The 24,382-nt window shown below is 48.7% G+C and overlaps 1 protein-coding gene across 1 annotated transcript in view; it reads right to left on the bottom strand.

The window, feature by feature from the left end:
- Positions 1 to 24,382, bottom strand: part of DYNC2H1 (dynein cytoplasmic 2 heavy chain 1) — a 1,078,189-nt gene that overhangs the window by 365,250 nt on the left and 688,557 nt on the right. Inside the window, 1 exon segment of the mRNA XM_030202388.1 lies at positions 8,405 to 8,531. Coding sequence (XP_030058248.1) covers positions 8,405 to 8,531 — 127 coding nt within the window.

Raw genomic sequence — 24,382 nt, 5'->3', positions numbered from 1 at the left:
CCACAGATAGGCCTCACGTTCACTTTCAGGCAAAGGATAGAGGCGGACATAGCCCTAGCCACTTTAAGGCTCGCTTCCGGGACATCCCATTGAGCCGAAATTAAGGTGTGCATGGCATCATGCACGTGGAAGGTTCTAGGCGGGCGCTTCGTCCCCAGCATATTGGCAGAGCCAACAGGGGCTGAGGGGAGAGACGTACTCCGGAGAGGAAATCTTCAAAACTGCCCATGGCCTGCACTAACAGGTTGGGCAAATCCTCTGAGCTAAAGAGCCGCGCTGCAGAGGGGTCATCCGCTCCATCCGAGCGGGGATCCGTCTCCTCCAAGGAATCCGCAAAGGACAGTTGGGAGAACTCAGATACGCTGCCCTCACTACATCGGAGGAGACAAAGTCCTCCAAGGCCTGGGAATCAACCCGAGGGCGTTTACCTCCGGGGGCCTCAACCTCTTTTACCAGACGAGGGAGCAGGGGCAGCGTTTGCATAAGGAAGGCCTGATGCAGCAGCAAAACAAACTCGGGGGAGAAACCCCCCAGACTGTGCACTTCCGCAGCCCTGGGCTACAGCCCTAGCCGCACCCTCAACTGGCGCTCGCAAGAGCGGGGGAGAGACATGCTGCGCATCCAAGATGGCGTCGGCGCGACACTCCGCGAAGGAGCCGCGCGGGAAGAACGGCGCTAACTTTAGCCGCTTTTGTGCCGTCGCCCAAAATTAAGGGCGTTCATGGCATTAATGTCTCCACCTCAAGGGCGGCCCAAGAAAGAAGCAGTCCGAGCCGCGTGGCCGGCCAAGATGGCGTAGGCGAGCAGCGGGGGATGGGCGTTTATGGCGGGAAAAACCGCCCACACCGGAGGAAGGACTGGGACACTCATCGGTCACGAAACTGTCACCCAACAAGGGCGAATCAGACTTCCGCATCCCCTCTAGAAGCGCCCAAGCGATCAGGGGAGCGACTCTTTGCGCCCTCGCCCTCCGACGCCATAGGCCACGTGGAGATCAATCGGGGAACCCCCTGCCCGCTATAAAAGGTAAAAATACCTGCTTTCCGCTCCGAGCTGTAACGACCTGGTGTCCCAGTGAGTAGCTGCAATAAACGTTTAAATAAACGTTGAAATAAACGCCTTTAAGGACGTTCAAAATTTTTTTTTTTTTTAACGGAGCCAGCGGGAGGGGGGAGAAAAGGAGGGACCTGGAGCCACCAGGTTTGCACTTGCTCAAGAAGAACCCTCAACCCCAGGCACTCAACAAAACCTAAAAATTAGGCTTGGAGGCCTAGCCAGAGCTGCTGCTGTGTGTGACCACCACCTGCTGAGATAGAGAACATACTGGGGAGTTTTCCGGCAGCGCATGAACACATATAGGAAGGCAAAAGTTTGCTCTCTATCTCCACCTGCTGGTAGATGGAACAACCCCACCAGTCTATGGATTGATCAGCATGATGATATGGAATATTTCATTAGTTACTCCCATTCTCTAGATCATTTATAAATATGTTAAAAGCAGTGGTCCCAGCACAGGACCCTTGGGGAATCCCACTATCTACCCTTCTCCATTGAGAATACTGACCATTTAACCCTACTCTCTGTTTTCTATCTTTTAACCAGTTTTTAATCCACATAGGACATTACCTCCTATCCCATGAGGTACTTTGTCAAACGCCTTCTGAAAATCCAGACACACAATATCAACCGGCTCACCTTTAGCCACATGTTTGTTTACCCCTTCAAAGAAATGTAGTAGATTGGTGAGGCAAGATTTCCCTTCACTAAAACCATGTTGGTTGGCTTTGTCACATTAATGCATGCTTTTGAATATGCTCTGTAATTTTGTTCTTTATAATAGTCTCCCCTCCGAAGGGACACCACCTTGTAGTGGTTGAGGGGCTTCTGTGTTTCAATGACTCAGAGGGCTATGCTGAAGGGCTACCCATATCAGACAGGCCTCTGAGGAGAAACCAGACAAAGAGTGTCCCAAACTGGGAGAGTGGTGAGCTGGTGACCTGGAGTTTGTATGCCAATGGCCCAGCTGCCCTCTGAGGTTTTGTCTTCTTTATGTAAATTTCCTCTCTGCAATTGCATTTTCCTTAACTGAGAGGAAGGGAACAACCGGCGGTCAGCTGCTGATGGCCAGCGTTTTGTCCCCTGAGCAGCAAGTGCGGGACCGCTGCGCATCGAACTGCCCACAGATGAAAGGGTTGGCAAGTCCTTTGATTAGCACCGGCGAAGGATCGTCGACGCTCTTGGACCTGGAAAAACAACTCCATCGCTCCTGAATTATTCAACCACCATGTCCAAAGGAGTGGAGGAGTGAGTTAGAGGCATATGCTGAAACGGAGGACGTTTACAGCAGAACCCGAATCGGTGGAACCTCAACACCTCAAGAGAAATCATCTTGGAGTTTTTGGCTTCCACGGAGGTTACATTGAACACCATCTGGAAGGCGCTTCGGGACCTAACGGCGGTAGTAAATAACTTTGTTTCAGATATGATCTTATTGGAGAGTTGCATGGACAATTTGACTGAACCCTCTGAGAGTGAAAAAATTGATATGACATATAAAGTTCTGTACAAGCAAGAAGTGGTTATGATCTTGAAAATGATAATGGACCAGAAACTTTGAATAATAAGGTGGATGTTTTTGTGGAGGATTAATGTCGAGATTATTGTTTTTCCCAGGGTTCCAGGTATGACTCCTAAAGTTTTCCTCAGAAATATTTCCTTAATTATTACTTCGAAAGGAGTGAAGCCTGTGAAAACATCATGCAAATAGGAACAACAAACATACTCTGACATGTCTATATGTAAATGCTAGGAGTCTAAGAAATAAGATGGGAGAGTTGGAATATATTGCACTAAATGAAAAATTGGATATAATAGGCATTACTGAGACCTGGTGGAAGAAGGATAACCAGTGGGACACTGTCATAAGGGGGTACAAAGTATATCGTAATGATAGGGTGGACCGGACTGGTGGAGGGGTAGCATTGTATATTAACGAGAGCCTTGACTCAGATAGAGTACAAATTCAGCAGGACACAAATCACACCTTTGTATCATTGTGGGTTTAAAAATTCCATGTATAAAGGGAAAAAAAAACGGTGATAGGAGTTTACTTACCGTCCGCCTTGCCAGATGAGCAGGTAGATGCAGAAATGATAAAAGAAATCAGAGACGCGAACAAAATGGGCAATGTTATAATAATGGGTGACTTTCAATTCTCCAAATATAGACTGGGTAACGTAACATCGGGACACGCTACAGAGGTACAATTCCTTGATGAAATGAAGGACAGCTTTATGGAGCAGCTGGTGCAGGAGGCCGACGAGAGAAGGAAAAATTCTAGACTTGGTCCTTAGTGGAGCGCATGATCTGGTGAGGAACGTTATGGTACTGGGGCCGCTTGATAACAGTAATCATAATATGATCAGTTTTGATATCGACCTTGAAGTAGCTGTACACAGAAAGTCAAATACGTTAGCGTTTTAACTTTAAAAAGGAGACTATGATAAAATGAGAATGGTTAAAAAAAAAAAAAAAAAAACTTAGGGGAGCAACTGAGAGAGTAAAAAATGTACACAAAGGCGTGGACGCTGTTCAAAATACCATCCTGGAGGCCCAGGCATACATATTCCGCGAATTAGAAAAGAAGACAGAAGTCCCAAAGACAGCCGGCCTGGTTGAAAAGTGAGGTGAAGGAAGCTATTAGGGCTAAAGAAACGCCTTCAGAAAATGGAAGAAGGAACCGTCTGAAAATAACAAGAAGCAGCATGAGTGTCACAAGCAAATGCAAGGCGCAGATAAGAAGGCCAAGAGGGATTACGAAAAAAAGATAGCATAGAGGCAAAAAAACATAGTAAAAATGTTTTCGGTATATTAAAAGCAGGAAGCCGGCAAAGAATCGGTTGGGCCGCTGGATGACCGAGGGGTAAAAGGGGCGATCAAAGAAGACAAAGACGTAGCGGAGAGACTGAATGAATTCTTGCTTCGGTCTTCACCGAGGAAGATTTGGGTGGGATACCGGTGTCGGAAATGGTATTTCAAACAGACGAGTCGGAGAAACTTACTGACTTCACGGTAAACCTGGAGGATGTAATGGGGCAGTTCAGCAAACTGAAGAGTAGCAAATCTCCTGGACCGGATGGTATTCATCCTAGAGTACTGATAGAACTGAAAATGAGCTTGCAGAGCTACTGCTAGTGATATGCAACTTATCCTTAAATCCAGCGTCGGTACCAGAAGATTGGAGGGTGGCCAAGTAACGCCGATTTTTAAAAAAGGCTCCAGGGGAGATACGGGAAATTATAGACTGGTGAGTCTGACGTCAGTGCCGGGGAAAATGGTAGAGGCTATTATTAAAAAACAAAATTACAGAGCACATCCGAGGACATGGATTACTGAGACCGAGTCAGCACGGCTTTTGTGTGAGGAACTCTGCCTGACCAATTTACTTCATTCTTTGAAGGAGTAAACAAATATGTGGACAAAGGGGAACTGGTTGATATTGTGTATCTGGATTTTCAGAAGGCGTTTGACAAGGTACCTCATGAAAGGCTACAGAGGAAATTGGAGAGTCATGGGATAGGAGGTAATGTCCTATTGTGGATTAAAAACTGGTTGAAGGATAGGAAACAGAGAGTGGGGTTAAATGGTCAGTATTCACAATGGAGAAGGGTAGTTAGTGGGGTTCCTCAGGGGTCTCTGCTAGGACCGCTGCTTTTAATATATTTATAAATGATTTAGAGATGGGAGTAACTAGCGAGGTAATTAAATTTGCTGATGACACAAAGTTATTCAAAGTTGTTAAATCGCGACAGGATTGTGAAAAATTACAAGAGGACCATACGAGACTGGGAGACTGGGCGGCTAAATGGCAGATGACATTTAACGTGTGCAAGTGCAAGGTGATGCATGTGGGAAAAAAGAACCCGAATTATAGCTACGTCATGTAAGGTTCCATGTTAGGAGTTACGGACCAAGAAAGGGATCTGGGTGTCGTCGTCGATAATACTCTGAAACCTTCTGCTCAGTGTGCTGCTGCGACTAGGAAAGCGAATAGAATGTTGGGTATTATTAGGAAAGGTATGGAAACAGGTGTGAGGATTTTATAATGCCGTGTATCGCTCCATGGTGCGACCGCAACTGAGTATTGTGTTCAATTCTGGTCGTCACATCTCAAGAAAAGATATAGTAGAATTGGAAAAGATGCAGCGAAGGGCGACTAAAATAATAGCGGGGATGGGACGGACTTCCCTATGAAGAAAGATTTAAGGAGGCTAGGGCTTATTCAGCTTGAGAAGAGACGGCTGAGGGGAGGCATGATAGAGGTATATAAATAATGAGTGGAGTGGAACAGGTGGAGTGAAGCGTCTGTTCACGCTTTCCAAAAATACTAGGACTAGGGGGTCATGCGATGAAACTACAGTGTAGTAAATTTAAAACAAATCGGAGAAAATATTTCTTCACCCAACATATAATTAAACTCTGGAATTCGTTGCGGAGAAAAGTGGTTGAAGGCGGTTAGCTTAGCAGAGTTTAAAAAGGGGTTGGATGGTTTCCTAAAGGACAAGTCCATAAACCGCTACTAAATGGACTGGGGAAAAATCCACAATTCCAGGAATAACATGTATAGAATGTTTGTACGTTTGGGAAGCTTGCCAGGTGCCCTTGGCCTGGATTGGCCGCTGTCGTGGACAGGATGCTGGGCTCGATGGACCTTTGGTCTTTTCCCAGTGTAGCAGTACTTATGTACTTACTTATGTAAAACTGGGATTGCTGTTAATCAGTGGGATTTGAATTAGAGACTTGAGTATATGTATCGTTAAATAATTTCTGGTTTTTAAGAGAGAGAATGTAATCAGATGTATTACTTCTAACTAAAACCAGGACAATAAGTATGTTCTCAATTAAATGAATTGACTATACGCCGTATTTGGTCTTGAGGAAGCCAACCAGATGATCAATGTGGAATAATGTATTAGATGAGTAATATCTGGGGATAATCAGGTTAATACCATGTTTTCTTTTTCTGTTTACTATTTAATTGATCTCCTTGTCTTATTTCACTCTCCCTATTTTTCTTCACTTGTGGTCTAAGAAAGAGAAAGATTGTATATAATCCATATATCTAGTTCGGATTGTTTTCTTCTTATATTGTATTAATGTGCAATCATCTCTGTATTACCGTTTGCAAGTGACCCTTGTAAAATAAAAAATTATAAATAAATGATTTAAATAATAGTCTCTACCATTTTTCCCGGTGCTGACGTCAGGCTCACTGGTCTATAATTTCCCGCATCTCCTACTTCCGGTACCATGCTTGATTTTAAAGATAAATTACATATTACTAACAATAGTCCTGCAAGATCATTTTTCAATTGTCAGTACTCTGGGATGAATACCATTCAGTCCAGATTTGCTACTCTCCAATTTGTCAAATTGCGCCATGACATCCTCCAGGTTCATAGAGATTTCATTCAGTTTCTCTGATTCGTCAGCTTTGAATACCATTTCTGGCAGCGGTATCTCTCTCAAATCTTCCTCGGTGAAGACTGAAGCAAAGAATTTATTTAATCTCTCCACTACGCTTTATCTTCCCTGAGTGCCCTTTACCCCTCGGTCATCTAGCGGTCCAACCATCTTTAAAACACTGTGTGTAGAATTCTCACTTTTCCTTTTGCACAGAATTCCTTCAAGATTAATATATACATAAGTTGCACTAATATTCTGAGAGGAAATATGCCCCTACCTTCCTTTGGAAAATCATCCCATGGAACCCCGCCCCCCACCACACACACACCTAAAACAGTTATTTAGTATGCACAAACCTTCCAGGTTATTATATGTGCCTGTGTCATAACCTAATACAAACTTCTCCCCAACTGTACCACTAAAAATACCTCGAGTCAGGTTAGATAAATTTATGCACAAAGCTTTCTATGCATACAGCCTAGGTAACTTAAAAAAAAAAGTCTATTTCTATACATAAAACAGCAGTTAACACATTGAAATCTTTTAAAAATGGCTCCCAAAAGTCTTTGAGGTCCTTTTACTAAGATGCAGTAAGCACTAACGCATGCTTAACAGCTTAAAAGGACTTACTACAGGGTTTCAAATGTGCATGCTCTATCCATGTGCTAAAAATATTTTTATTTTTGGTCAAGAGGGCAGGTATGGAGGCAGAGAGCGGGCCATTTCTGTGCTAATCAGTTAGCGAGTCACCATTGCCACGTGCTAACTGATTAATGCAGGATTAACGCATGTGCCATTAACACCTACAAAACAGGTGATGGTAAGGCTCACAAGCTAACGTTAATGACTATGCACTAATAGCATTATGGAGGAAGGACCAACAATGGATTTTCCATTTGAATACAGTGGAGCCTAATGGGATAAATAGAACATTGAATGGTGACTATTCTATTAGGTTTTCAGTTTCGGTTCCTTTAAGTTTGGTCTTACAGTTGATTGGCACTGGTGCGTCGCTAGTGTTTTTATACCCCGCAGCCATCTTGTTGCTTGTTTGTGAAAGTTGAAAAGTTATACAACGCAGTTTCCCTCCTGAAGCAGCAAGTTTCTTGTGAAACAAGAGCTCTTGTTGAGTGTTTGGGATAGCAAGTCTTGTCTTATGCTGGAAGAGACATTTCAGTAACTATAGAGTTGCTGTAGGAATTTCTGGCCACTAGCAGTTGGATAAAAATTGGCTACTGCTGTGAAGTGAATCCAAAGAGGAACAACACAGTTGGGAAGTATTGTGGGGCGTTTAAGATCTTCCTTCAAGATAAGTGTTTTTTTTGGGCAAGCTGCTTTTTTTGTATACTTTTATAGACAATCCTTTCATTTTTATATATACTCATTCACTTAGGATGATTTTTGATTTTGAATAGAGACAATGGATTTTTTTGAATCAGTTGTTTTTCTCCTGTTTGGAGTTTTTCCACAGATTCTTTTTTTCCTGGTCTCTGACATCAGAGATAGGAATTGGACTTCCTGTATGATAGAGTGTTCACTATAGTGTGTCTATGGTCCCCTATCGGGGGTTTTGAGGTGTGAATTGTTTAATTATTCAATATCATTGGTCCTATAAGTGAATTGAGTATAAGGCATAGTTGGTACAAATCCAGGCTATTTTGCAATTTTACTTTATGGTAGGGGTGTGTTTCTCCTGTTTTTTTGATTATTTAAAAAATTAGCGCTATGACCATTAACTCAGAAAATGGAAAAATGGCCATTTTCCGACTGCAGTAGAAATAGCCTTAGTGCATGGGAAATACCCAAGTAAGAGTGCACAAATGCCGTTTTCTACCATAACTTTTGTAAAAGGACCCCCAATAGACTAATGGAAAGTCTGTAAATGCATTTTGCTCTTACAAAAATTGTGAAATATTTCATTAATAGTCTAGCAACAAACCTGTGCATTCCATCTTTTATGCTCTCCATCAAGTTGATTAATTAGCACTTCTGCAGCTTTTATTATTTCTTGTGCTTTTGTTAATTCTGCCTCAAGTTTGGCAGCTTCAGTGGTTCTAGTCTGAAACCTGTAAAACAAAGTTAACAAACGAGATAATTTACATCAGGTCAATAACCATGTCAAACAAACTCTAATGTGGACATATACCATGGCTATTCTCCATTTTCAAATTAATTGCTGGGTAATTATATCAAAATACACTTTATTTTGGAATAAGAGATCACAATGTATTTAAGATAACTCTAGAAGACACAGAAAAACATCCAAAAAGCAGCACAAAGTGGTAGATGGACTTTTTTTTTTTGCCAAAACGTTCAAATCACTATTTTCAAAAGCCATTTTAAGACATTTTTCTATGCGGTTCGTCTACACTGCATCTAAATCACAAGGGGGGCATATGTTGGGGGTGGGATTTGGGCATTCCCAAAACTTGGACTTTTCTCTTCCACAATGAACCAAAACACAAACATCATAAGAGAACATAAGAGTAGCCATACTGGATCAGACCAATGGTCCATCTAGCCCAGTATTCTGTTTTCCAAACAGTGACCAAGCCAGGTCACAAGTACCTGGCAGAAACCCAAATCATGGCAACACTTCATACTACAAATCCCAGGGCAAGTAGTTGCTTCCCATGTCTGCCTCAATAGCAGACTATGGACTTTTCCTCCAGGAATTTGTCCAAACCTTTCTTAAACCCAGATACACTAACTGCTGTTACCACATCCTCTGGCAAAGAGTTCCAGTGCCTCTTCCACTGCACAGTCATCATCCTCCCTCCCAGACAGCATCCTTCTTCTGTAGAAACTACAGCCTAATTCATATTTAAAAGACCTGTGTTCTATTTGAACCAAAAAAATATGGATTCAGAAAGAAATATTATAGATACAATGTACTTCATTGAGATTAAACTTGATACTGATCAATATGAGGAAATTTGGACTTACCTGCTCATTTCCTTTCCATGTGTCCTACCAGACAAGACCAGCAGATGAAGCCAAAGAAAAACAGCTGAGTTGACCTCACCCACTTATAACAGGGTGGTGCTGCCTTCGGCTCCTCAGTATGCTATATCAAAGGTAAAACTGCCAAAGGCAATTCTTATGTTTTGGGTTTCCAATTCACTCAAATCTGGTGTAGCCAAAATCAGATCATGATCACTTAAACCAGGAATGAGAATTCCATACACCAAAAGAACTACCACCTTCAGATTTGCCAAGTACATACCCACCATTAGCTCTCAGCGAATGCTACATACCTGTAGAAGGTATTCTCCGAGGACAGCAGGCTGATTGTTCTTACTGATGGGGTGACGTCCACGGCAGCCCCTCCAATCGGAATCTTCACTAGCAAAGTCCTTTGCTAGCCCCCGCGCGCACCGCGCATGCGCGGCCGTCTTCCCGCCCGAAACCGGCTCGAGCCGGCCAGTCTCATATGTAGCAAAAGAGATACAAGGGAAGACACAACTCCAAAGGGGAGGCGGGCGGGTTTGTGAGAACAATCAGCCTGCTGTCCTCGGAGAATACCTTCTACAGGTATGTAGCATTCGCTTTCTCCGAGGACAAGCAGGCTGCTTGTTCTCACTGATGGGGTATCCCTAGCCCCCAGACTCACTCAAAACAACAACCATGGTCAATTGGGCCTCGCAACGGCGAGGACATAACTGAGATTGACCTAAAAAATTTACCAACTAACTGAGAGTGCAGCCTGGAACAGAACAAACAGGGCCCTAGGGGGGTGGAGTTGGATCCTAAAGCCCAAACAGGTTCTGAAGAACTGACTGCCCGAACCGACTGTCGCGTCGGGTATCCTGCTGCAGGCAGTAATGAGATGTGAATGTGTGGACAGATGACCACGTCGCAGCTTTGCAAATTTCTTCAATGGAGGCTGACTTCAAGTGGGCTACCGACGCAGCCATGGCTCTAACATTATGAGCCGTGACATGACCCTCAAGAGCCAGCCCCGCCTGGGCGTAAGTGAAGGAAATGCAATCTGCTAGCCAATTGGATATGGTGCGTTTCCCCACAGCCACTCCCCTCCTATTGGGATCAAAAGAAACAAACAATTGGGCGGACTGTCTGTTGGGCTGTGTCCGCTCCAGGTAGAAGGCCAATGCTCTCTTGCAGTCCAATGTGTGCAGCTGACGTTCAGCAGGGCAGGAATGAGGACGGGGGAAAGAATGTTGGCAAGATAATTGACTGGTTCAGATGGAACTCCGACACGACCTTTGGCAAGAACTTAGGGTGAGTGCGGAGGACTACTCTGTTATGATGAAATTTGGTGTAAGGGGCCTGGGCTACTAGGGCCTGAAGCTCACTGACTCTACGAGCTGAAGTAACTGCCACCAAGAAAATGACCTTCCAAGTCAAGTACTTCAGATGGCAGGAGTTCAGTGGCTCAAAAGCAGGTTTCATCAGCTGGGTGAGAACGACATTGAGATCCCATGACACTGTAGGAGGCTTGACAGGGGGCTTTGACAACAGCAAACCTCTCATGAAGCGAACAACTAAAGGCTGTCCTGAGATCGGCTTACCTTCCACTCGGTAATGGTATGCACTGATTGCGCTAAGGTGAACTCTTACAGAGTTGGTCTTGAGACCAGACTCAGACAAGTGCAGAAGGTATTCAAGCAGGGTCTGTGTAGGACAAGAGCGAGGATCTAGGGCCTTGCTGTCACACCAGACGGCAAACCTCCTCCATAGAAAGAAGTAACTCCTCTTAGTGGAATCTTTCCTGGAAGCAAGCAAGATGCGGGAGACACCCTCTGACAGACCCAAAGAGGCAAAGTCTACGCTCTCAACATCCAGGCCGTGAGAGCCAGGGACCGGAGGCTGGGATGCAGAAGAGCCCCTTCGTCCTGTGTGATGAGGGTCGGAAAACACTCCAATCTCCACGGTTCTTCGGAGGATAACTCCAGAAGAAGAGGGAACCAGATCTGACGCGGCCAAAAAGGAGCAATCAGAATCATGGTGCCTCGGTCTTGCTTGAGTTTCAGCAAAGTCTTCCCCACCAGAGGAATGGGAGGATAAGCATACAGCAGGCCCTCCCCCCAATCCAGGAGGAAGGCATCCGATGCCAGTCTGCCGGGGGCCTGAAGCCTGGAACAGAACTGAGGGACTTTGTGGTTCGCTCGAGATGCAAAGAGATCCACCAAGGGGGGTGCCCCACGCTTGGAAGATCTGGCGCACCACTCGGGAGTTGAGCGACCACTCGTGAGGTTGCATAATCCTGCTCAGTCTGTCGGCCAGACTGTTGTTTACGCCTGCCAGATATGTGGCTTGGAGCACCATGCCGTGACGGCGAGCCCAGAGCCACATGCTGACGGCTTCCTGACACAGGGGGCGAGATCCGGTGCCCCCCTGCTTGTTGACATAGTACATGGCAACCTGGTTGTCTGTCTGAATTTGGATAATTTGGTGGACAGCCGATCTCTGAAAGCCTTCAGAGCGTTCCAGATCGCTCGCAACTCCAGGAGATTGATCTGTAGACCGCGTTCCTGGAGGGACCAGCTTCCTTGGGTGTGAAGCCCATCGACATGAGCTCCCCATCCCAGGAGAGACGCATCCGTGGTCAGCACTTTTTGTGGCTGAGGAATTTGGAAAGGACGTCCCAGAGTCAAATTGGACCAAATCGTCCACCAATACAGGGATTCGAGAAAACTCGTGGACAGGAGGATCACGTCTTCTAGATCCCCAGCAGCCTGAAACCACTGAGAAGCTAGGGTCCATTGAGCAGATCTCATGTGAAGGCGGGCCATGGGAGTCACATGAACTGTGGAGGCCATGTGGCCCAGCAATCTCAACATCTGCCGAGCTGTGATCCGCTGGGACGCTCGCCCCCGCGAGACGAGGAACAACAAGTTGTTGGCTCTCGTCTCTGGGAGATAGGCGCGAGCCGTCCGAGAATCCAGCAGAGCTCCTATGAATTCGAGTCTCTGTGCTGGGAGAAGATGGGACTTTGGGTAATTTATCACAAACCCCAGTAGCTCCAGAAGGCGAATAGTCATCTGCATGGACTGCAGGGCTCCTGCCTCGGACGTGTTCTTCACCAGCCAATCGTCGAGATATGGGAACACGTGCACCCCCAGCCTGCGAAGTGCTGCTGCTACTACAGCCAAGCACTTTGTGAACACCCTGGGCGCAGAGGCGAGCCCAAAGGGTAGCACACAGTACTGGAAGTGACGTGTGCCCAGCTGAAATCGCAGATACTGTCTGTGAGCTGGCAGTATCGGGATGTGTGTGTAGGCATCCTTCAAGTCCAGAGAGCATAGCCAATCGTTTTCCTGAATCATGGAAGTAGGGTGCCCAGGGAAAGCATCCTGAACTTTTTTTTTACGAGATATTTGTTCAGGGCCCTTAGGTCTAGGATGGGACGCATCCCCCTGTTTTCTTTTCCACAAGGAAGTACCTGGAATAGAATCCCAGCCCTTCTTGCCCGGATGGCACGAGCCTCGACCGCATTGGCGCTGAGAAGGGCGGAGAGTTCCTCTGCAAGTACCTGCTTGTGCTGGAAGCTGTAAGACTGAGCTCCCGGTGGACAATTTGGAGGTTTTGAGGCCAAATTGAGGGTGTATCCTTGCCGGACTATTTGCAGAACCCACTGATCGGAGGTTATGAGAGGCCACCTTTGGTGAAAAGCTTTCAACCTCCCCCCGACCGACAGGTCGCCCGGCACGGACACTTGGATGTCGGCTATGCTCTGCTGGAGCCAGTCAAAAGCTCGCCCCTTGCTTTTGCTGGGGAGCCGCGGGGCCTTGCTGAGGCGCACGCTGCTGATGAGAGCGAGCGCGCTGGGGCTTAGCCTGGGCCGCAGGCTGTCGAGAAGGGGGATTGTACCTACGCTTGCCAGAAGAGTAGGGAACAGTCCTCCTTCCCCCAAAAAATCTTCTACCTGTAGAGGTAGAGGCTGAAGGCTGCCAGCGGGAGAACTTGTCGAATGCGGTGTCCCGCTGGTGGAGATGCTCTACCACCTGCTCGACCTTCTCTCCAAAAATATTGTCCGCACGGCAAGGCGAGTCCGCAATCCGCTGCTGGAGTCTATTCTCCAGGTCGGAGGCACGCAGCCATGAGAGCCTGCGCATCACCACACCTTGAGCAGCGGCCCTGGACGCAACATCAAAGGTGTCATACACCCCTCTGGCCAGGAATTTTCTGCACGCCTTCAGCTGCCTGACCACCTCCTGAAAAGGCTTGGCTTGCTCAGGGGGGAGCGCATCAACTCAAGCCCGCCAACTGCCGCACATTGTTCCGCATGTGTATGCTCGTGTAGAGCTGGTAAGACTGGATTTTGCCACGAGCATAGAGGAATGGTAGGCCTTCCTCCCAAAGGAGTCTAAGGTTCTAGAGTCTTTGCCCGGGGGCGCCGAAGCATGCTCCCTAGAACTCTTAGCCTTCTTCAGGGCCAGATCCACAACTCCAGAGTCGTGAGGCAACTGGGTGCGCATCAGCTCTGGGTCCCCATGGATCCGGTACTGGGACTCGATCTTCTTGGGAATGTGGGGATTACTTAATGGCTTGGTCCAGTTCGCAAGCAATGTCTATTTCAGGACATGGTGCAAGGGAACAGTGGACGCTTCCTTAGGTGAAGAAGGATAGTCCAGGAGCTCAAACATTTCAGCCCTGGGCTCGTCCTCCACAACTACCGGGAAGGGGATGGCCGTAGACATCTCCCGGACAAAGGAAGCGAAAGACAGACTCTCAGGAGGAGAAAGCTGTCTTTCAGGGGAGGGAGTGGGATCAGAAGGAAGACCCTCAGACTCCTCGTCAGAGAAATATCTGGGGTCTTCCCCTTCCTACCACGAGGCCTCACCTTCGGTGTCAGACACAAGTTCACGAACCTGTGTCTGCAACCTCGCCCGGCTCGACTCAGTGGAGCCACGTCCACGATGGGGGCGTCGAGAGGTAGACTCCCTCGCCTGCATCGGCGAAGCTCCCTCCGCCGACGTAGTCGGGGAGCCTTCCTGGAGGTGGCCGCAGTCGGCAACCGCACGCTGGTACCGACGTCGGGGACCTCACCCCGGGCGATGGGCCAGCCGGCGCCACGCTCGATGGTACCGGAGGCGCAAGCACCGCCGGGTACGGAGGAGTAGGGCGCAACAGCTCTCCCAGAATCTCTGGGAGAACGGCCCGGAGGCTCTCGTTCAGAGCGGCTGCAGAAGAGAAGGCATGGAGGTCGATGCAGGCGTCGACGTCAGAACCTGTTCCGGGCGTGGACGGACTGTTCCGGGCTGTCCAGAGTGGAGCACATCGACACCTCCTGAACAGAGGGTGAGCGGTCCTCTCTGTGCCGATGCCTGCTGGGTGCCGACTCTCTCGGCGACCAGAGCTCTCGTGCCGACGCGGGGAGGGGGGACCGGTGTCGATGCTTCTATCGACTTCTTCCGAAGCATGTCACCGGAGCTCCCCGGCACCGACGGGAGGACGTAGAATCCAGCCGTCGCTTTCCTCGGGGCCGAGGTCGAAGGAGGGTCGATCTCGGGGGGGGGGGGGGGGGTGGGGGGCTGTACCGCAGGAGCCCTCAGGTAGGGGGAGACCCACCCGAAGGCTCACCCCACCAGCAGGGGAATGGACAGCCCTCACCTGCACTCCTGACGATGCACCACCGTCCGACGACATCAGCAGACGAGGTCCCGGTACCACCGACGTCGATGCAGCTATCCGATGTCTCGGCGCCGATGCAGAGGGCCGATGCCTCGATGCACTGGCGGCCGAGGATGAAGGTCTGGACGCTGATGACGTCGATGCACTCGATGACTCCGGTGTCGATGCTGACGAAGAGCCCGAGAACAAAACGTTCCACTGGGCCAATCTCGCTACCTGAGTCCACCTTTGTAACAGGGAACACAGACTACAGTTCTGAGGACGGTGCTCGGCCCCCAGACACTGAAGACACGACGAGTGCCTATCAGTGAGCGAGATTACCCGGGCGCACTGGGTGCACTTCTTGAAGCCGCTGGAAGGCTTCGATGTAATGGGCGGAAAAATCACGCCGGCGAAATCAAAATCCGAAATGACGAAAGTGAGCACCAAAACTTTAAGGGAGAAAAATCTCGACCGAGGCCGAAAAGAGGCCTACCCCGACGACGAAAGAAAACTTACCGGGGCAAAATCTGAAAAATACGGGAAGGGGCAAACGAAACCCGAGAGGGCTTCCGGAGCACTTCCCAAACAGTTTGAGGATTTCCGAAGAAAAACACGTCGAAAAAGGACGCGCGAGGTCGACTTTCCGGGGCTCGAAACGGCGAAAACACGACCGTACCGAGTGCGGACGAAAGAAGACTGGCCGGCTCGAGCCGGTTTCGGGCGGGAAGGACGGCCGCGCATGCGCGGTGCGCGCGCGAGGGCTAGCAAAGGACTTTGCTAGTGAAGATTCCGATTGGAGGGGCTGCCTGTGGACGTCACCCCATCAGTGAGAACAAGCAGCCTGCTTGTCCTCGGAGAATGACTTTATCAGACTGAGAATAAAGCGAAGATATTTACCTGTAGGAAGGTATCTCTGAGGACAGCAGGCTGATTATTCTCACAACTGGGTTGATGTCCATGTCGGCCCGGGAACCGACATTTGCAATAGCAAAAAGAAAAAATGTTGTCAGAGCCTTCTGGCACACGTGAAGCGCGCATGTGAGGACTTCCTGCCCATCTAGTTCTAAAGCATAAAGAAACAAAACAACTCCAAGGGGAGGTGGGCGGGTTTGTGAGAATAATCAGCCTGCAGTCCTCGGAAAATACCTGCTACAAGTAAGTATCTTCGCTTTCTCCGAGAACAAGCAGGCTGAGTTGTTCTCATGACTGGGGTATCCCTAGCATCTAGGCTCACGAAAAACAATAAACTTTGGTCAACTGGGCCTCGCAACGGTGAGGACAAAACGTAGATTAATCTAAAACTACGTACAGCTAACTGAGAGTGGAGCCTGGAACAGAAGAAAATGGGCCTAGGTGGGTGGAGTTGGATTCTAAACCCCAAACAGGTATCCTGCTCAAGGCAGTAGTGTGATGTGAATGTGTGGACTGAAGACCACGTTGCAGCCATGCAAATCTCTTTGATGGAGGCTGACTAACAGGCTTATTTTCGAAAGAGATCGCCGGCAATCTTCCGACACAAATCGGGGGATCGCCGGCGATCTCCTGAAACCGGCCAAATCGGTATAATCAAAAGCCGATTTTGGCCGGCTTCAACTGCTTTCCGTCGCAGAGCCGGCAAAATTTCAAGGGGGCATGTCAGTAGGGTAGTGAAGACGGAACGGGGGCGTGCTCACGAGATGGCCAGCTTCATCCGATAATGGAAAAAAAAAAGCCAGGCTTGACGAGCATTTCGCCGGCTTTACTTGGTCCCTTTTTTTTCATGACCAAGCTTCAAAAAGGAGCCCCAACTGACCAAAATGACCACCGGAGGGAATCGAGGATGACCTCCCCTTACTCCCCCAGTGGTCACCAATCCCCCTCCCACCCAGGGACATCCTAAATCAAACTATTTTTGCTTGGCTTTTTCAGTAGTACCCGTGTTCAAATTCCACTGGTACTACATAAAAAAGCCATCCCTGACGAGAACTTAGATTTTTTTCCCACTTTTTTTGAAGCCGGCCATCTGTAAACCCGGCGATCTCAACATTTGACCTAAATGTTGATATTTAGCCGGCCCCAACCGTATCATCGAAAGAAAAGATGGCCGGCCATCTTTTTCAATAATACGGTTGGCACCGCCCCTTTGCGGAGCCGGCCCCGAAGATGGCCGGCCATATAGATGGCCGGCGCCTTCGATTATTCCCCTCTAAATGAGCCACCGACACAGCCATGGCTCTGACATTATGAGCCTCCAGAGTCAGCCCAGCTGGGCATAACCAAAAGAAATGCAATCTGCTAGCCAATTGGAAATTGTGCATTTTCCGATGGCGACTTTCCTGTTGGGATCAAAAGCAACAAACAACTGGGTGGACTGTCTGAAAGGCTTCGTCCACTCCACATAAAAGGCCAATTCTCTCTTGCAGTCTAAGGTATGCAAACTGCTTTCGCCAGGGTGGGCATGAGGACGGGGAAAAAAATATTGGCAAGACAATTGTCTAGTTCAGATGGAACTCCAACACCACTTTCGGCAGGAACTTAGGGTGCGTGCGGAGGACTACCGTGTTATGATGAAACTTAGTATAAGGTGCATCCACTACTAGGGCCTGAAGCTCACAGACCCCTACGAACTGAAGTAACCGCCACCAAGAAAATGGCAGGAATTCAGTGGCTCAAAAGCAGCTTTCATCAGCAGGGTGAGAACGACGATGAGATCCCATGATACTGATGAGGTTTGACATGGGGCTTTGACAACAGCAGACCTCTCATGAAGCGAACAACTAAAGGTTTACCTTCTACACACTGATAAGCACTGATTGCACTAAGGTGAACCCTTACTGAGTTGGTCTTGAGACCAGACTCTGACAAATGTAGAAGGTATTCAAGCAGGGTCTTTGTAGGACAAGATAGAGGATCTATGGTGTTGCTGTCACACCAGACAGCAAACCTCCTCCATTTAAAAGAATAGCACCTTTTAGTGGAATCTTTCCTGGAAGCAACAAGACCCGAGACACATCCTCCGAAAGACCCAAGGAAGCAAATTATATGCTCTCAACATTCAGGCCATTAAAGCCAGGGACTAGAGGTTGAGATGCAGAAGCGACCCCTCGTTCTGAGTGATGAGGGCTGGAAAACACTCCAATTTCCACGGCTCTTCGGAGGCCAATTCCAGAAGAAAAGGGAACCAAATCTGATGCGGCCAGAACGGTGCAATCAGGATCATGGTTCCGCGGTCTTGCTTGAGCTTTAGCAAAGTCTTCCCTACTAGAGGTATGGGAGGATACACATACAGAAGGTCTGTCCCCCAATGTAGGAGAAAGGCATCTGATGCTAGTCTGTCGTGGGCCTGAAGCCTGGAACAGAACTGAGGGATGTTGTGATTGATTTGAGTGGCAAAAAGATCCACTAAGGGGGTGCCCCCACGCTCGGAAGATCTTGCGGGCAGATATGTGGCTCGGAGAAACATGCCATGACATCACGCTCAAGGCCACATCTGGACGACTTCCTGACACAGAGGGCAAGATCTGGTGCCCACCTGCTTGTTGGTATAGTACATTGCAACCTGATTGTCTGTTTGAATTAAGATAATTTGGTCAGACAGCCTATCTCCGAAAGCCTTCAGAGCGTTCCAGATCACTAAGAGCTCCAGGTGGTTGATCTGAAGACCTGCTTCCTGGAAAGACAAGGCCCCTTGAGTGTGAAGCCCATCTACATGAGCTCCACACCCCAGGAGGGATGCATCCATTGTCAGCACTTTCTGCAGCTAAGGAATTTGGAATGGTCGTCCCATGGTCAAATTGGGCCAGATTGTCCACTACTGAACAGAATTTCAAAAATCGGTGGACAGTTGGTTTACATCCTCTAGATTCCCCGCAGCTTGAAACCATTTGGAAGCTAGGGTCCATTGAACAGCTTTCATGTGTAAACGTGCCATGGGAGTAACAAGAACTGTGGAAGCCATGTGCCCCAGGAGTCTCAACATCTGCCGAGCTGTAATCTACTGAGAAGTTCAAACCGTGGACACCAGGGACAGAAGGTTGTCTGCCCGTGCTGCAGGGAGACAGCTTGAGCCTTTCTCGTGTCCAGCAGTGCTCCAATGAACTCCAATTTGTGAACAGGAGATAGGATTGGTGTAATTTATTACAAACCCTAGTAGTTCCAGCACTTGAGCAGTCATCCGAATGGACTCCCGAGCACCGTCCTCCGAGGTGCTCTTTACCAGCCAATTGTTGAGATAAGGGAACACATGCACTCCAAGTCTGCGTAGCGACGCTGTGACTAGTGGTAGGCATTTTGTGAAAACTCTTGGCGCAGACGTCTGGCCAAAAGGCAGTACGCGGTACTGAAAGTGGTGCGTTCCAAGTCAAAATCGAAGATACTTCCTGTGAGCTGGAAGTATTGGGATGTGTGTGTAAGCCTCCTTCAAGTTCAGAGAGCATAGCCAATCATGTTCCTGAATCATGGGAAGAAGGGTGCCTAGGGAAACTATCCTGAACTTTTCTTGGACTAGGAATTTGTTCAGGGCCCTTAGGTCTAAGATGGGACACATTATTTCCCCCCCCCCCTGTTTTCTTTTGCACAAGGAAGTACCTGGAATAGAATCCCAGCCCTTCTCCCCCTGGTGGAATGGATTCGACCGCATGGGCCTGTGAAAGGATGGCGAGTTCCTCTGCAAGTACCTGCCTGTGCTGGGAGTTGTATGAATGAGGTCCCGCTGGGCAATTTGGAGATATGGATTCCAGATTGAGGGTGCATCCTAACCGGACTATTTGAAGAGCCCACCGTTCGGAGGTTATGAGAGGCCACCTTTGGTGAAAAAACATTAACCTCCCCCCAACTGGCAAGTTGTCCGGCACGGACACTTTTACTGTGGCTATGCTTTGCAGGAGCCAGTCAATAGCCCGAGCAGCAGGGGCCTTTGGCACACGCTGCTGATGAGAACGAGCTCGCTGGGGCTGAAACTAAGTAGGCTGGTGGGACACCAGAGTGTACCTACGCCTAGCATAGGAATAGGGAGCACTCCGTGACCACCCCCCCCCCCAAAAAAAAAAACCTCCTAGATGAGGAGGGTGTAGCAGAAGGCACCCGGCAGGAGAGAGAAGCCATAGCATCCGTGTGCTTCTTGATCTGGTCAACCAGGTCTTCCACCTTCTCTCCAAAAAGGTTATCTACCCGGAAAGGTACATCCGCCTTCCTGGGCTGGACTGAATGGTCTAGGTCAGAGACGCACAGCCATGAGACTCTATGCATGACCTTGAGCAGAGATTCTGGATGCCACATCAAAAGTGTCGTAAGTGACCCTGGCGAGGAATTTACGACATGCCTTCTGCTGCCTGACTACCTGGCGAAAAGGCTTGGCCTGGTCCGGAGGGAGGGCATCAACCAAGGTAGACAGCAGCCTCACCGAGTTCCGCAAGTGGACATTCGTGAAGAGCTAGTAAGACTGGATACGGGCAGTGAGCATAGCGGCCTGATATGTCTTTCTCCCAAAAGAATCCAAGGTCCTAGCTTCTCTGCCTGGGAGCACCGAGGCATAACCTCTAGTACTCTTGGCTCTCTTGAGGGCGGAGTTCACCACCATGGAGTTATGGGGTAACTGAGACCTCATCAACCCAGGTTCACCGTGGATCCGATACTGGGACAGTCTTTTTAGGGATCACATGGCCAGACAGAGGAAAAGGTCAATTTCGCATAAGGACTTCCTGGAACACCTTATGCAAAGGAGCCATTATTGCCTCCTTAGGTGGAGAGACGTAGTTCAGGACCTCGAGCATCTCAGCCCTGGGCTCCTCCTCCACTTCAGCAAGGAATGGAATGGCCTCAGCCATTTCCCGTACAAACGAGGAAAAGGAGAGGCTCTCAGGAAGAGACAATCTCCTTTCAAGTGGCGGGGGAGCATTAGAGGGAATCAGAAAGGACTCATCGGAGGAGAAGTACCTGGGATCTTCCTCTGACTCCCACGAGCGCTCCTCCTCAGTATCGGAAAGCACTTCCCTTTGAAATGTCCAAGACTGAGCCTGCCTCAACGCCGAAGACCGACATCTTAGAAGGTGGTGTCGAGGGGCCGACGCCCGCATGGAGTGCGATGAAGCTCCACCGACATCGATGGGGAGCCAACCTGGGTGACAGCCGACACCGGAGCCACAAGCGGTACCGAGGTCGAGGACCTCACCGCAGGTGAAGGGCCAGATGCAGTAGCAGCAGATGGCACATCAGGCGCAAGCACCCCCAACACCGATGCAGACTGGCGCATCAGTCCTTCCAGAAGTTCTGGAAGTAAGGCCCAGATGCACTCGTCGACAGCCACCATCGGAGATGGCTGTAGGGCCGGTGAAGCAGTCGGTGGCAGAATTGGTTGAGGCTTGGGAGAAGAACTGGACTGCTGGTAGGCCGACGCGTCGGTATCTCCTGTATGGAGGAGGAGCGGTCCTCCCAGCGCCGACGCTTCTTGGGTGCCGAATCCTTTGACACCCCAGAGCTCCCGGCACTTTGTTTAGACCCACTCGATGCTGCAGTGCTCCCAGTGTACTGTGGCCTCTCAGCAGCCATGCGTAACTCTACTCCCGACGTCAATGCATCCTTCGATGTTGATGTCGACTCCTCTGACCTCTGTGCCGATGCCGACGTCGAAGCACCGGACCAAGCCCCAAAAAGTTTCTCTCTTTGGGCTCCTCGAGCAAGTTGTGTCCTCTTCTTCATATGAAGACAAAGGGCACAACGAGATGGGTTATGGTCGAGTCCAAGGCACTGGATAAACTAAGAATGTGTATCTGTACCTGAGATGGTCCAGTTGCACCGAGTACAACGTTTGAAGCCACTGGGAGTCTTCAATAACATGGAAGGAAAAACTGCACCGGCGAAATCAAACGGCTCGATTGTGCCAAGAAAAAAGGGCACAAAAAGGGAGAAACCCGACCGTGCAGCACTGAAAAAGGATCACTGCGAAAAAGAAAGGAAACGTCAACTGGGAAAAAAGTAAACTAAACAATTTAAAGGAATGATTTTTTTTTTTAAAAGAAATGAAAACAAAATGAAATGAAAAAAAAAATAAAGTAAAAAGAAAACACTTCAGTGAAGGCTCTTTCCTGGGCACTAAAAGGAAGCCATAGAAAAACGCTGCCGCTCCTCAAGCAGAAGAAAGAAAACTGAAGAACGCGCACCAGAAGGCTCTGGCAACATTTTTTCTTTTTGCTATTGCAAATGCCAGTTCCCGGGCCCACGTGGACGTCGACCCAGTTGTGAGAACAACTTAGCCTGCTTGTCCTCGGAGAATTTCCCTTTCCTTATCATCCATGCCAAACCAATTAAAATGAGTGAGACAGTGGCGTTCCTAGGGGGGCTGACACCCGGGGCGGATCGCCGATGCGCCCCGCCCCCCCGAGTGCAGCACCCCCCTCCCCCGATGCAGCGCGACCTCCCCCCGGCGAAAGGACACCACCCGCGAAAGAACCCCCCCCCCCCGGGGTGCACACCGCTGGGGGGGGGGGGTGCCGCGCGCGCCTGTCCTCCATTCGTTCCATGCTTCTTCTCTGCCCTGGAACAGGAAGTAACCTGTTCCGGGGCAGAGAAGAAGCATGGAACGAACCGAGGACAGGCGCACGCGGCACCCCCCCAGCGGCGTGCACCCCGGGGCGGACCGCACCTACCGCCCCCCCCCCCCCCCAAGGAACGCCACTGGAGTGAGATATGCCCATCCAGAACAGGTGAGAGGAAGCCACAATAGCTCTCACAGCTCCTACACTTAAGGCTTAGAACTTCCAGACCTGCATAGCCACACTGAGGCACTTATAGAAGGAATGACAGAGACAAGGGAATAGTCCTACCACCATCATCTGGATGACAATCTAACTCTGCCTATGAGGATTCTTGGACTTTGAACGAATGGGCAAGCTGGTCCTCTGGGACTTGTCAACACTTGTTGCTGTGGTCATCTTCTCCTTGACTCCTCCTGGAATTCGTGCCTTAAAGACCACAGCCTAAATTATTCTACCCTATAAGGCTTCAGAGGGAGGACTGAGCCCTCAGAAATAAATCCAGGTTCCATACAGCAGTCTTGCATGCTTGACTCCTCAGAGGAGAGTATCCCAACTGGAAGAGTAAGGAGGGAACTTCTGTGCCTATGTCCCAAAGCCAAACTCTGCATTCTGGGAAAGTACTTCAATCTGTTGTGGAGGACAAAGGCTGTAGACCTTGAATTCACAAGGGCTTCAAACACCAACATAAGTCTCCTGTGCAGTCCTCTTACAACACCAAAGATAGTATAACTTGATACGAAAAGGGGTAATACTATAACTGGCCATCTCCAGGTAAGCATGCTGAGCACCAATTCTATAACTGCATCTGTGCACCAGGATGCTATTATAGAATACTAGTATAAATCAGCACTCGTACGCCTAAAGTTAGGTGCAATCATTTACACCAGGTCAATGGTTGGCATAAATGGGTGCACCTAAGTTTTCCATTCTATGCACTTAATTGATAAAGAGGCATATTTTCAAAGCACTTAGCCTTCCAAAGTTCCATACAAACCTATGGAACTTTGGAAGGCTAAGTGCTTTGAAAATACGCCTCAATATTATATAAATTAAATACATAAATTGGAAACATGCCCATGTTCCCCTCCCATGCTCTGCCCATGTTTAAGTCCCCTTGCAGTTACATCCTAAAGTATTTACATTCTACCGTATAGAATAGTGCATAGTGCATTTATGTGCAGAAGGTGCGTGTAACTACTGTGACACAGCATCTGTGTCAGGACCTCAGGTGTCACAGAGGTTAGGAGGCATGCATCTTTGGATTTTAACTGCTATACCCAGTTAAAACCCAAAGATACAAAAGAGAAGTAAAAATTAAGGTTAAAATAAATCCTTACCTAAGAAGTATGCCATTTGCTTCCAGCAAGAATCCCTTTGACCAAACACAGGAGCCTTGGGGGAGGGGTAGCTGGAAACCAGACATGAGAGAGAGGCTCCGCAGGCAGCCCGAGGATGAAGTTGTGTCTGCTGGGATCTGTATTGCAGAAGCCTGTTGCTTTCCAGCTGGGAAAGGCACTAATGGCCTGATGCATAAAAGTCCCTGCTAAAAACCGAATGCGTTTAGATCTTCTGTAAAATTTACCAATTTGGAAATAGTGAGTGATGCTCAAAGGAAACCGAGTGCAAATGACCTGCACACAATTTCAGCAAGCAGCTCAGGAAAGTGCCTAGTATATGAACAGAACAGTCTGTCAGCAAGTGTCCCTGTCCTGCGCAGGTGCTAGAGAGCTGGTGTACTCTTTGCTTTCCCCTGCAGTACTTGCTGTCTCCACTATCCCGTCTCCTTTCCCTTACAGTGCTCTGGTGCTGGCTTCACCTTTCTCCTG

Source organism: Microcaecilia unicolor, chromosome 4 (genome assembly GCF_901765095.1).
Source record: "Microcaecilia unicolor chromosome 4, aMicUni1.1, whole genome shotgun sequence".
Taxonomy (NCBI): Eukaryota; Metazoa; Chordata; class Amphibia; order Gymnophiona; family Siphonopidae; genus Microcaecilia; species Microcaecilia unicolor.
This window is presented reverse-complemented; position numbering and strand designations above follow the sequence as displayed.